The 14,692-nt window shown below is 41.8% G+C and overlaps 1 protein-coding gene across 1 annotated transcript in view; it reads left to right on the top strand.

Annotated features, from left to right (window-relative positions):
* Window positions 1-2,163: 2,163 nt before the first annotated feature.
* LOC127010288 (mechanosensory protein 2-like) overlaps window positions 2,164-14,692 on the top strand; it is a 138,471-nt gene continuing 125,942 nt past the window's right edge. The window contains exon 1 of the mRNA XM_050884151.1: window positions 2,164-2,203. Coding sequence (XP_050740108.1) covers window positions 2,179-2,203 — 25 coding nt within the window. The 5' untranslated portion in view covers window positions 2,164-2,178. The remainder of the gene's footprint in view (window positions 2,204-14,692) is intronic.

Below are 14,692 nucleotides of genomic sequence, written 5' to 3'. Positions count from 1 at the left end.
ATCTATTTAAATATCTCTGTCTCTGTCTATATCTATGTATCCTTATCTAGCACTGTCTATCTATTTGTCTGCTTCTCCCAATCTATCTATCTATCTATCTATCTCTGTCTATCTATCTATCTATCTATATACCTATCTATCTCAGTGTAATATTGCGTGCACACAAGTTCTCGCGGATTTACGAAAAATGAAACTTTGCCAGCGCGTCATGAAATGTGGACCTAACTTTTGGAAACGGAGTGCGGCATTTTAAAACACTGAACCGGGCAGCAACATGGAACACGGAACCTTGCGAATAGTGTGTGATTTTGTTTTGTTTCTTTTGGCGGGAAATTGGAAAGTGAATTCGATTATAAACGGATTGTGGCATTTTGAAACGGTGGATCCATATCTTGAAATACCGGGTGTTACGAAAAACGTGATTATATGTTTCTTTTAAGCGCGACATGAAGAAATTATAGCGGAAAAAATATCGTAAAACAGATTAGTAAAGGTAAAGGAAATGGTTGAATATGAAGGGTTACGGAGAACGTGATTATATGTTTCTTTAAGGGCCGACAAAAAGAAATTATAGCGGTAAATAACATAAAGCAAATTAGTAAAGGTAAAAGAATTGTCTGAATATGAAGTTTTTGACACGTTTTGAGAACTTAAAAAGAAACATCGTGTGAACTTTGCAAATACATAAATTTTATATTTCTTTTTTATCTCCCTTTGCTTTTTTTTTTTGGACAGTGATGAGTTGAAAAATATATAAAAAAATCGTAATGGAAACATAATTTTTAAGGTGATTTTAACGTTTACTGAAAGGTTCATAATTGTGACGTTAATTACAAAAGAGCAGCGCAGAGAGAGAGAGAGAGAGAGAAGGGTGTCACCATAGCTGTTTTATCTCTCGGAACAATTTCTGAATCAGTGAAGTGAAGATGGGAAGAGTTGTGATCCGAAGCTTCGAAGCCCTTTGTTGTGAAGCCTCGAGGTGCGTCCGAAGCAACGACCCTTGGAGGCCTTGATGGGGGCGAGGCGTTAGGAAAAAAGAGGAAAAATGAAAAAAATATGGAAGTGAGAAATTATGGAAATGAAGGTTGAAAGGAAGGTCATCTCTCTCTCTCTCTCTCTCTCTCTCTCTCTCTCTCTCTCTCTCTCTCTCTCTCTCTCTCTCTCTCTCTCTCTCTCTCTCTCTCTCTCTCTCTCTCTCTCTCTCTCTCTCTCTCTCTCTCTCTCTCTCTCTCTCTCTCTCTCTCTCTCTCTCAAAAAGACAAAAGTTCTCTCATACAAGTTTTCTCATGCAACTCTTTTTCTACTTTTTTCGTCCTCTTCCTTTTCCTCTTCCCCTTCCTCCTCTTCCTCTTCCCCCCAATCGTCTTCCTCTTCCTGTGTCTTCCTGCGTCTCGTCTTCCTTCCTCTCCTTCGGGTCGAGTGAAAGGTTTTGTGAGGGAGAGCTTCAAGTTTGGGTCAAGTTGGTGTCCACGCAGCGGCTGAATTTTGTTTTTGGTTCGTGGGATTGGCGGCGAACTGCACGGGAGGGAGAGAAGGAAAAGGAGTGTAAAAAAGAAGAATAAGAAACAAGGAGTAGCGGGCTTTTTTTTATTATTGTTTCCTTTTTTGTGCCCTTGAGCTGTCTCCTTTGTTGTAAAAAAAAAAAAAGGGATACTGGAGTAGGAAAGGAGCATAGGAAGTATAAGAAATGAGGAAATGGAGTATAGGAAAGAAAATATTGTCCTGAAAAGAAGGAAGAGTGTTTTTAAAAAGAGGAAGAAGAAGCATTAGAATGAAAGGGGAAGAAATACAGTCACAAGATTAAAGAAAAGCAGTGCACCGATAAAGAGGAATGAAGTTAAAATGATAAAGCTATGAAAGAATTGTATTGGTTTAAAAATAAAGGGAAAAGTAAATATAATCCATCATATCTGTTTTGATCCGGGCAGATGTTTATTTTGCTTTATTCTAGACATTCGGGATCACTTCATCACTGTCTGCTATGATCGAGTGAAGTAAGATAACTCACGAAAATAAAACGGTATCAAATGAACCTATTCATAAAAAGTACTTCTCAAACTCTTACTGCCCTGTTTCATCAGTATTTCGGGCGTATTGTTTCTGTTCGTGTCTTGGCGCCCCTCGTGTGTGTGTGGGGGGCGCATGGTGTACCAAGCGTGCCCGGGGAGCTGGTGCAGAATGAGGGATTTTACGGCTGTGGATTGTGAGTAAGAACGAGGCTACTTACTGCATACCTCACAGTGCACTCCCTTCACCTATCACTTGTACAATACCATCACACACAGTTTAGCTCCCGACACTTTACCCTAGTTATATAGTTCTTGAGTGTAGGAAGAAAGGTAGTTACTGATTTCCTTTACACTACTCCTTTCACTAGTCTCTCTCGTCACAAAAAGTCTTAGCCTCCGGCACTGCATCTTCCACTTATCTTTATTATACAGCACTGGAGTGAGGGTATAACTAAGGCTACTTGCTGTTTCTCTTCGCATTCCACTTCCCTTCTGCCGTACGTAATATACCGTAGAAAAGTCTTAGGTATCGACATTGCATATTTCACTTTCCTCTTACCCACTGACTAAGACCTTTACCATATACTTATTTTCTCCTTAATACCATCATCGTAGCATCTCCTTTAAACATTTTCTCGTTTCCATACTTTCTATCCTTCCTCCTCCTTCTCCTTCTCTTCCCTCTTGTACTTCTCAAAATTTTCATTCTCATTTAATTTATTCTCTGGCATATCTTTCTCTTCTACTTCTATTTTTTTACCCGATTTCTCCCCCTGTCTCTCTTTTCTCCCCTCCCTCCTCCTCATCCATCCTTCCTCTTCCCTCCTCCATCCATATATCTTCCATCCCTCCCTTCACACCTCATTTCCTTACCCTACTTTCTCTTCTCCTTCCTCACGCCTCATCTCCACCGCACCTCCCTTTCTCCTCCACGCACACCTTCATCATCTCCTTTACTATACCGTTACTCACCCCCTCCTCCTCCTTCTCCTCCTCCTCCTTCATTCTCTCATCTCCTTCATCAACTTTTATTTTTGAGTTTCCATCTTCGTGTTTTCTTCTCCCTCTCATATCTTCCTTTCTCTTCTCTCCTCCTCCTCCTCCTCCTCCTCCAAAACTTCCTCCATCATGTCTCCTCCTACCCTTCCTTCCTTTCCTCCTCTCCACTCATCTCCTTTCTTCCACTTTCGCCTCTTTCCCTCTCCTCCTCCTCCTCCTCCTCCTTCTCTTATCTCCCCTCATCTTCTCTCCTTTTCACTCTTCTTCCTTCTCCTGACTAATGTACTTCCGTCTACTTCACATCCTTCCCTTCTTCCTCCTCCTCCTCCTCTTCTTCCTCTTCCTCTTCCTCTTCCTCCTCCTCATTTACCTCTCTTCTTTATCCTCTTGCTCTCTCATCAACTCTCACCCTCTCTTTCTCTCTCTCTCACCCTCGTCCTCTTCCTCTTCTCTCCATTTTTTCTCCTCCCTTGACCTCCCCGTATTCACTTCCTCTCTTCCTTTCTCTCCCTCTATCTCTCACTCCCTCACCCTCTCTTCTTCCCTCTCTCTCTCTCTTCACACCATAACAAACACGATTCAGAATTGTCGGCACTTGCTCAGCACTGGAGAGAGAGAGAGAGAGAAAGAGCGATAATGAACTGAAATAGCATAGCCTGAAATTTAATTAGAAAAAAAATGCATATGCAGCATTTTTTTAGAGTTCTTTTTTTAAAACTAAAAAATAGAAATACCGAATAAGGAAATGAAAACGAGAAATAATAAAGAAGGAAATGAAAAATAAAAATACCAAAAAATTAAGTGGAAAATAGACATAGCATAGAGTGTAAAGAGAAATATAAATACCAAAGGGGGAAGAAATACAGACTAGGAGGAAAACATTATTAGAATAGGAAATTAGTAGTGGGGAGAGAATGAGCTGAAAAAAAAGGGAGGTGGATAAAAAAAACGAGAATAAAAATGGAGTGGAAAAAGAAAGAAAGAAAAAAATAGTGGAGGGGACTGAACCAAAAATAAAACAAAAATAAAAGAGTCAAGAAAATAAAAGTTTGGGAGGGAGTGGAAAAAATGTGAGAGAAAGCAAGAAAGAACAACAGAAAGAATAATAAAAGAAAAGAAATTAAAAATATAGTTTGGGGGGAATGCACATCAGAAGGCAGAAATACATGAATAGTGCAGTAGTAGTAGTAGTAGTAGTAATAGTAGTAAAAACAGTAGTAGTAGTATTAGTAGTAGCAGTAGTAGTAGTAGTAGTAGTAGTAGTAGTAGTAGTAGTAGTAGTAGTAGCAATATTTTATCAGGTAATTCTCTTCTCCCTCTCCGCTTCCCTAATGGCGTTCTAATTACACACCGCCGTTTAATTAATTTATCTCGAGGGAATATGTAGCAGCGTGTGTGTGTGTGTGTGTGTGTGTGTGTGTGTGTGTGTGTGTGTGTGTGTGTGTGTGTGTGTGTGATTGTCTGTGCGTGTATTAATGTATCTATGTATATCAGTTTGTATGTATGGATGGATGGATGTATTTTTTTAGAGCAAGGGAAAAAACCGCAGCAAAAAAAAGACGTGTATGTATGTATGTGTGTGTGTACGTATGTGTGTGTGTGTGTATGTATGTGTGCGTAATGAATAGCACACACATAAATCTATTCCATGTTTTTTTTTACTCTTTTAAATTAATGGACACGGAAAAGGAACAAAAAAAAACTGCTATCAATGTTCGGGATAAAAGTGAGTTTAAATTAATCACCGGCAGAGAGAGAGAGAGAGAGTTGTACCATCCTGTTATGAGTTTTTGATTCCTGTAACTTTTGTTGTCTCGTCGAAGTTTGAAATAAAAAGGAAGGATTAAAAGAGGACACACAAAAAAAAAAGAAAAAAAAAGATTTTATGTTTAATTGCCCAAGTTTTCGTTCATTCTTTGTTTTTTTTCAATATCTTGATTAATTATTTCAGATCGTTTAGAGAGAGAGATTTGAAAAAGGGTGAAATTCTTGTCGGATTGATTCCCCTAACTTGATCTTATATTTTTTTTAGCCTGTGTGTGTGTGTGTGTGTGTGTGTGTGTGTGTGTGTGTGTGTGCGGTGGTTGGTTTTTCTCTTATTCTCTCTACACCTTTAGCTTTCTTTCTCTCTTTCCCTCCCTTTTTACCACACACACACACACACACACACACACACACACACACACACACACACACACACACACCAACACCTGCATACAAGGGGCCATCTTGTCTGCCCATCCTCTGGCGTTGCAAGTGTGTGTCTTATAGCAGGGTAAGCGATGCATAGGGCCTGGCCACTACCCTTCGGAGAGGCTGAGTCCGATGATTGCCCGGCGCTGAGTGACTATAATGCTCACCTGCTTGTCTTGATGGCCGGGTAGAGGTTGACAGTTAAGGAGCAGCGGGCTTTTTTTATTACTGTTTACTTTTTTGTGTGCCCTTGAGCTGTCTCCTTTGTTGTAAAGAAAAAAAACACCTCTACATCTATTGCCACCATCCTTTGCACCTGTCTTTAACCATCTTCTCTCTCCTTTTACTACTACAAGCCTTTCTACCCATCTATGTTTTCCAACTTCTCTTCCTACCCTCCATCTATTTCACTCGTTTCTCCATTTACGTTCCCCAACCCTCTCTCTTCTACGCGTACTACAAACCTCTCTACCCATCTACATCTACCCACATATCTCCACCTACAACCACCTACTCTTCTCGACCCTTCCTCCACCTACGTTCATCTACCTTCTCCCACCTCCCACTCACCCCCCAGCGCCCTCAACACCACAACGAACCCACCACTATGAGGAATTTGCCCTCTCTCACCCACTGCATATTAAATGTGTGTGAGAGAGAGAGAGAGAGAGAGAGAGAGAGAGAGAGAGAGAGAGAGAGAGAGAGAGAGAGAGAGAGAGAATCTATAAATGAATGAAAGAAGGAAAGAGCGAAAAAAGAAGAAAAGGAAAGGAAAGGGAAGTGAAGGGAAAGAAAAGGAAAAAAAGGGAAAGAAAAGAGAGAAAAAGAAACACTGAAAAGAAAAGCAAAAAAAAGACAAACACAGATAGACAGCCATTGATATATTGACACACACACACACACACACACACACACACACACACACACACACACACGAACTCACACGCCTATCGGTTCGCTGAGATGAGTTCGTCGCTAATCATAATTGGTTTCATTTGGTTGTAGACTTGAAATTTAAGCTGATGCCTACCGCTCGCTGGAAGAGAGAGAGAGAGAGAGAGAGAGAGAGAGAAAGACACAGAGAGATCATAAGCGAGACGAATCATAGACTACTGAAGAGAAAGGAGAAGGGAAAAAGAGTAAGAAGGGGAGAACCTAACTTATAATGACTGCTGAAAGGCGGGAAGGGAAGGGAAAAGGAGGGAAAAAAAGGCAAGATTAATGGACGTGGTAACCGAGATTGACGGGAAATGAAACTTTGAGTGGAAGGAAGGAGAGAGAGACGAGTGGAAGGAAGTGGGAGAGAGGGAGAGGGAGAGAGAGAGAGAGAGAGAGTGAGAGTAATATTAAAGACGTCATGATGGAATTGAAATAGAACATAATTAACCTGTCATTATATTCCTCTCTCTCTCCCTCCCTCCCTCCCTCCCTCCCTTCCCCCACGTCACCAGGGAAGAGGAGAAGGAGGAGGAGGAGGAAGAGGAAAAGGGGGAGAAAAAGAGAAAGAGAAAGAAGAGGAGGAAGAGGAAGAGAAAAAAAGATATAGAAAAAGAAAAGAAAAGAGAAAGAGGAGGAGGAGGAGGAGTAAGAAGAGGAATAGGAAGAGGTAGAGGAAGAGGAAGAGAAAAAAGAGAAATATTAATAGAAAGAGAAGGAGAATTAAGAGGATGAGGAGGAGGAGGAGGAGGAGGAGGAGGAGAGCAAGGTCCGGGTCATTATCATCACTCATTAGAAAACATAATTAGCAGTAATTTTTTAATCGTAATTGCCAATGGAGGAAGTTCGGAAGATAATTATGAGATTTTTCAGCGGGGTTTTCGGCGGTTTTTCTCTGGCTATTATATTTATTTTATTTATTTATTTATTTATTTTGTTGATTTTTTGTATATCACTTCTTTCTTTTTTTCTTCTTTTTCTCCTTCCTACTTTCCTTCCTTTCATCTTTCATTCTATCCTTTTTTACTCTTTTTATTATTTTTTCTCTTCCTTCCTTCCTTGTTTCCTCTCTCTCTCTCTCTCTCTCTCTCTCTCTCTCTCTCTCTCTCTCTCTCTCTCTCTCTCTCTCTCTCTCTCTCTCTCTCTCTCTCTCTCTCTCTCTCTCTCTCTCTCTCTCTCTCTTTTCTTCCTTCCTTCCTTTCTTTTTCCCTTTTCTTTCTTTCTTTCTTTCTTTCTTTCTCTCTCACTCCATCGCGTCTCATTAGAAACACACACACACACACACACACACACACACACACACACACACACACACACACACACTCTTGGGATTGTAAGCAAGTTCTTTCTTATCTCTCCCTTGCGACTGCTTTCTTGGAAGCGTGTGTGTGCGTGCGCTCGTGTGTGTGTGTGTGTGTGTGTGTGTGTGTGTGTGTGTGTGTGTGTGTTATTCTTCCTTCTTGTAAACTCCTCCTCTTCTCCAAACCTCCTTCCCTTCCTCCATTTCCTTTCTCTCCCTTCTCCCTTCCCTCCCTTCTTCCTTCGTCTCTTCCCTACTTCCCTTCTTTCTCCCTACCTTCCCTCTTCTTCTCCTCTCCCTCCATTCCTTCTCTTGTCCTCCCTTTCATTCCTTTACCCTCTCTTTTCCTCCTCCCTCTTCTTTACCTCCTTTCCATCCCTTCCCTTCTTCCTCCTTTCCCCTTTCCTCAGCTCATCCCCTCCTCCTCCTCCTCGTTCCGTTCTTCCTCCTCTCTCTCTCCTATTAGTCATATCCTTCCTTCCATCTCCTCGCTTCTCTCTCCCTCCCTCTCTTCCCGTGTGTGTGGATTCAAGGGAAGCAGAAGAGTGAAGGTTTACATGAGGTGTGTTTGCTTGCCTTCAAGACGCCCTGTTTGCCCTCCACAGACACCACCCACCCCTTGGTGTAGAGAGAGGGAGGGGGCGAGAGAGGGGGGGGATGGAGGGAGGAGGAGAGATTGAGGAGAGAAAGAATGGTAGAAAGGAAGGAAGGAAGGAAGCAAGAAGAAAGAGAGGAAGAAAGAAATGTAAGAGAGAGAGAGAGAGAGAGAGAGAGAGACATAGATCGTCCTTAACTCTACAGGAAGGTTAGAGAAAGTGAGATTTTTCATTATTTGAGAGAGAGAGAGAGAGAATAAAACTAACAATAAAGAAGAGATAATGGGCAGAGTCTGAAGGGAAGATGGCACGAAGTAGAAGGTAGAAGAGGAAGGTAAAATGTACTGCCAAGCTTGATTTCCTCGTGTAGATGGAGAAGGAAGTGGCTAATGGACGGGGAGGAGGAGGAGGAGGAGGAGGAGGAGGAGGAGGAGGAGGAGGAGGAGATTACTTAGAGAAACGTTGCCTTGCGTTAGGAGAGAGGAAATTCTGGAAAGGAAAAAAGGAGAGAAAAGAGAGAGAGGAAATGTAGTTGGAGTTGGATGCGAAGGAGGAGGAGGAGGAGGAGGAGGAGGAGGAGGAGGAGGAGGAGGAGGAGGAGATAGGAGTAGAGAGTAAATAGAAATACAAGAAGAGGGAGGAGGAGAAGGAAGAGAGGAGGAAGAGAAGGAGAAAAAATAGTTAAGCTAAAAAGAGAAGATTTTTTTCCTTTGTATTTCTTATTATTTCCTATATCTCTCTCCTTCCTTCTCTTCTTCCTTCTTCTTTCCTCCTTCTTCTCCATCCCTCATTTATCTCCTCTTTATTACCTCCATTCCTCTTTCTTCCCTTTCACCCTTCTTCCTCCTTTCTTCCTTCACCATACTTCCCTTTCCTTCTTCCCTATCAATACCTCTTTCCTCTCTCTTTCCCTCCTTCCTCTCCTTTGTTCCCTCTTTCCACTAGTCCTCATTCATTTTTTTCCTCTCACCCTCATACTTACCTAACACCATCTCTCCCTCCCTCTCCCCCCACATCCTCCCTTAATCAGGTGACCCGGCCGAGGTGACAAGGCCCGCGGATCTGTCTCGGCGGATCAATAGACGGCTAATGCCCCGCCAATGGACATGACTGGCAGGGCGGCAAATGTAATTACCAGCCCCTTCACTTCCCTTGAGTCCCCCCCTGACGCCTGTATGAATGGCCGGGGTGAAAGAAAACGGAGGAGGAGGAGCAGGAGTGGGATGGAGGAGAAAGCAAAGATGAGAAGGATGAGGAGGAGAAAGAACAGAAAGAGAAAATGAAGAAGGAGGAGGAGGAATAAGAGAAACAGGAGGAGGGGGAGGAGGAGAAGGAATATTCATGCCAGCCTCAAACTTGATATAAATACATTAGGAAGCGAGATGGTGCGTGTTAACCTGAGAGAGAGAGAGAGAGAGAGAGAGAGAGAGAGAGAGAGAGAGAATGCAGGAAAAAGAAGGGATGCAAAAACTATAAAAAAAAAGAAGGATGGAAAAAACGGAGAAAGAGAAAGAGAATGGAGATGGAAAGAATAGAATACAGAGATAAAAAGAAGAATATAAGTTAGAAATGAATGGATGGATGGAGATAGACAAGAGAGGGAGGGAGGGAAGGAAGGAGGGAGAGAAACATGGAGGGATGGAGGAAAGGAGGGAGGGAGGGGTTGGTTATGGCAGTGAATAATGGAGCTTTTGGAGGTAACTCTTGCCTATAACAGTGACGGATGGTGCCTCTGCCCTCCGTCTCTCCTCCATCTCTTCCTCCTCCTCCTCTTCCTCCTCTTCCTCCTCTTACTCAGTCTGTTTCTTGACCTCTACCGAATTCTTTTTTTCATCTTCCATATTTGATTTCTCATTTTTAACTGCATATTCTTAATCATTATCTTTCTCCTCCTTGTCTTCTTCCTCCTCCTCTTCCTCCTCTTCCTCCTCCTCTTCCTCTTACTCAGTCTGTTTCTTGACCTCTTCCGAATTCTTTTTTTCATCTTCCATATTTGATTTCTCATTTTTAACTGCTTATTCTTAATCATTATCTTTCTCCTCCTTGTCTTCTTCCTCTTCCTCCTCCTCCTCTTCCTCCTCTTCCTCTTACTCAGTCTGTTTCTTGACCTCTTCCGAATTATTTTTTCATCTTCCATATTTGATTTCTCATTTTTAACTGCTTATTCTTAATCATTATCTTTCTCCTCCTTCTCTTCTTCCTCTTCCTCTTCCTCCTCCTCCTTCTTCTAGTCTTCCTTCTCCTCCTCATTTCTCATTTTTATCTGCATATTCTTCATCATTATCTTTCTCCTTCTTTTCTTCCTCTTCTTCCTCCTCCTTCTTCTAGTCTTCCTTCTCCTCCTCTCTCCTTTCTCCATCAGTCAATCCATCCTCATCGTCTCCCTCTTCTTCCTCTTCTTCTTCCTCTTCCCTTTCAAATGCTTCCTTCTTTCATTCATCTTTATTCGTCATCTCCTCCTCCTCCTCCTCCTCCTCCTCCTCTCTCTTGTCACTCCATCATCTTTTTTCCTTGCTCTTCTTTTCCTTCTGATCTACTTTGTGTGAATCATCTCCTGTTATTTATCATACTCTTTTTCTCTCTTTGGCCTTTTTTTATAGTAAGGAAAAGAAAGGAGGTTAAAGGAAGGTTAAGGAATGAAGGGAAATGATAGTTGATTCATTTTTGTTCAACTTTCGTATTTATAATGCAAAAAAAGGAGAAAAAATGCGTTTATGAATAATTAAGAATGCAAAAATCAGAAAAAATAATAAAAATAATAGAAAAAAATAGAAAATAATAGAAAAAATCGATAATACAAAATAGAAAATAATAGAAAAAATAGAAAATAATAGAAAAAATAGAAAATAATAGAAAAAAATAGAAAATAATAAAAACAAATAGAAAATAATAGAAAAATAGAACATAGAAAAAATAGAATAATAGAAAGAAATTGAAAAGAAAAGAAAAATTAGAAGAAAAAACAACCATCTCGTGTGTGTGTGTGTGTGTGTGTGTGTGTGTGTGTGTGTGTGTGTGTGTGTGTGTGTGTGTGTGTGTGTGTGTGTGTCATTGTCTTATTATTGTTTTTTTTATTAAGTCAAGGAAATAGTATAAGATGACGCCGTGAGGGTTGCCAACACACCATCTGTTTACCAGCTGGGAGAGAATATACCCTCCCTCCCTCCCTTCTCTCCCTCCTCCTCTCTCTCCCTTACCTCCCTTATCTCCCTTTCCTCTTCTTTCACTGTCTTTACTCTTTTTCCCATCTCCCTTACTTTCCTTCCTCCTTCTTACCTCCCCCCCCCCCTCTCTCCCTCCCTTTCTCTCCCTCTCACCTTCTCTACTTACCTTCCTTCTTCCCTTTCCTTTCCTCTCCTTCTCCTTTTCTCTCCGCCTTCCTTTTTTCCCTTTTCTTTATTGCACTACGTTTTTTTTTATCTCTTCGTTATCTCTCTTCCTCCTTCATTTTTCTCTCTCCCTCTCCATCTTTCTCTCCCTCTCTTTCTTTCCTCCGTCTTCCCTCTATTTTCTTTTTCCTTATCTCTCTTTTTCCCTTCATCTGCTTCCCTATCTCCTTCTCTTCTCGCTTCTTTGCTCTCCTCTCCCTCTTCCCTTTCCTCCCTGGCTTCTTCCTCCTCCTCCTTCCCTCCCTCCAACCTTCTCGTTTTCACCATGTGGTTCTTGGCGAGCGAGTTATACACACACAAACACACACACACACACACACACACACACACACACACACACACACACACACACACACACACACACACACACACAAGCACACATATTTTCATTATTACAGTTTTAGTTTTATCCAGGACGTGTTCGAGTACTTATTAACTTTTTTGGGGTAATTTTCTGTTCCTCTCCATACGAGACACTGTTCTATATATGTTTTTCTAATTTTCTATTCCAATCTATGCGAGACAGCGCAGGAAAAAGGTTCGTTAGTTGGTTCGTTAAATCCCTAAGTGCTGGCTGGCGTGTTCGTTGTAATTACATTCCCCAAACTTTAATTTCTAGCCTTCAGCGTTCATTTCCTAACTGGTGGCGCCGCCGATGCTGCTAATATCCCTCCCGCTCTTCCTCTCTTCTCTTCCTCCCTTCCTCCTACTCTTCCCTCCCTTTCCTTTCCTTCTTCCCTTTCCATTCCCTTCTCTATCCTCCTTTCCCTTCCTTTCCTTCCTTTCCATTCCTGGCCCCGCGAATACTCCCTCATTCCCTCTCTCCCTCCTTTCCCTTCCATTCCCTTTCCCTCCCTCCCCTTCCCTCCCCTCTCCTTCCCTTCCCTTCTCTTGCCCCACGAATACTCCCTCCTTCCTTCCATCCCTCCTTCTCTTCCTTCCCTTCTCTGACCCCACGAACACTCCCTCCCCCCCTCCCTCCCTTCCTTTCCCTTCCTTTTCCTTCTTTTCTCTACCCCCACGAATACTCCCTTCTTCCTTCCATCCCTCCTTCTCCTCCTTCCCTTCCTTCCGTTCCCTTCTCTAACCCCACGAACACTCCCTCCCTCTCATCCCTTCCCTCCTTTCCTTCCCTTCCCTTCCTTCCCTTCCCTTCTCGTGGACTCTTCATTTCTACACGTGAACGAAACTCTGGCGGACATGTGTTACTGTGAAGGGTTTTGTCTCTTTCCTTCCTTCCTTTGTCATAATGTTTCAGTCACTCACGTCAGATTTGTTTGTTTATTTGATTGTGACGCTGTTTAGGTATGTACTACGCTAAACTTTTTCTCATCTTCTTCTTCTTCTTCTTCTCCTGCTCTTTCTTCTTCTTCTCCTCTTCTTCCTCTTCATCCTCAAATGCAAAACTACTTCTCCTCCTCTTTCTCTTCTCTTTTATCCACCAGCATCTCCTCTTCCTTCTCCTCCTCCTCCTCCTCCTCCTCACCTCTTACCCATTACTTCCTCTTCGTCTTCTTTTTCCCTCTCCTCTTCCCCCTCCTCTTCCTCCTCTTCCTCCTTTCTCCCATCTCTTTCTCCTCTTCCTCTTTCTCTTATCTTCCTTCTCTCCCAATATTAGTAAGAGAGAGAGAGAGAGAGAGAGAGAGAGAGAGAGAGAGAGAGAGAGAGAGAGAGAGAGCATTAAATCATTTGTTTGTGTCAAGCTCGTGACGTTCTTTAATGTTGATGTTGTTGTTGTTGATAATCTTGTTGTTGATGTTTTCTTTGGCCTCGACGTCTCTTTCCCTCTTCCTCCTCCTCCTCCTCCTCTTCCTCCCCCTCCTCCTCCTCCTCTTTTTTCCTCCTCCTCGTTATCTCCCTCTTGTCTTCCTGTCTCTGTAATTTCGTCTTTCTTGTCTCTTTAATTCTGTCTTCCTTGCCTTCTCGGTCTTGCTGTTATTTTTTTATTATCCTATTTTCTTCTATTCCTTTTTTCTTTTCTTCTTTTTTTTCTTTTTTTTCCTTCTTTTCTTCTTTATTTTCTTCCATTCTTTCTGTTTATTTTTCTTTCTGTCTTCTTTTCTTCCCTTTCTATATTTGTTTTGCCTTGTTTACTTCCTTTCCTTTCCTTTCCTTTATTTTCTTTCCTATCTTTTTTTTATCGCATCTTTCCTTTCTTCTTCTCATTTCAGATTATCTCTTTTATTACCTGTTATTTGTTGTCCTCTTCGGGTCTTCTTTTTCTTCTTTTCCTCCTTCTTCTTCCTTCTTCTTCTTTTTCTTCTTCTTCTGCTTCTTCTTCGTATCTGTGATATATTGCGTGCCATTCATGTTATTATTATTATTATTATTATTATTATTATTATTATTATTATTATTATTGTTATTATTATTATTATTGTTATTCGTTTTTATCATTTATTCTTATTCATCATTCCTATCACCACCACCACCACCACTGCTGCGCCCCCCCCATCTTCACCCCCCCCATCTTCACCCCCCCTCCTATAGCTGTTACCACCGTCCTTCACCTCCGTACATACACTCAGGTGCCAAAGCCAGAAATGTGTTCATAGGTCGCTGCGTCCCACATATGTTGGCACCCCTATAATGCGCTTCCTCCCTTCCCTCCCTTCACCCCCTTACTCATCCTCCTTCCCTGACCTTCCTTTCCCTTCACCTCCCCTCCCCTATCACTGCTGCGAACATCACCACCTGTACTATACGCGTACTTGTCCGTCCACTTCTATATCTATTCTCACTTTTTTTGTTCTATATCACTTCTATATCACCTCTTCTATATCACTTCTACCTACCTCTATCTACTTCTATCATTTATCTTCTCTCTTCTATCTTCTGTCTACTGCTATCTTCTATATAATTTCCATATCTATTCTCCTGTTTTTTTCCTGTATTCCTTTCTATACGAGACACAGTAATGAGTTTCCTTTCCTCTTTATCTTGTTTTCTAATTTACATTTTTCTTCATCTTTTTCTTCTCCTTTCATCACTACTGTTACTACGCCTACCTTTCTCCCTTTCATTAACCACCTTTCCTTGCCACTACCTAACCTTCACTATAAAAAAAAATACCATTGCCACCATCACCCATCACTCCACCATTACCTCCACCACCTACTCCCTTCCACTTCTCCATCCCTCTCCACCACCACCACGTACTACTACTACTGCTACTACTACTACTACTACTACTACTACTATCACTACCAATACAACCACTCTCTCCCTTACCAACCCATCCAGTACTTACCCTCACCACCACCACCACCA

This window comes from Eriocheir sinensis, chromosome 43 (genome assembly GCF_024679095.1).
Source record: "Eriocheir sinensis breed Jianghai 21 chromosome 43, ASM2467909v1, whole genome shotgun sequence".
In the NCBI taxonomy this organism is placed as follows: domain Eukaryota; kingdom Metazoa; phylum Arthropoda; class Malacostraca; order Decapoda; family Varunidae; genus Eriocheir; species Eriocheir sinensis.
This window is presented reverse-complemented; position numbering and strand designations above follow the sequence as displayed.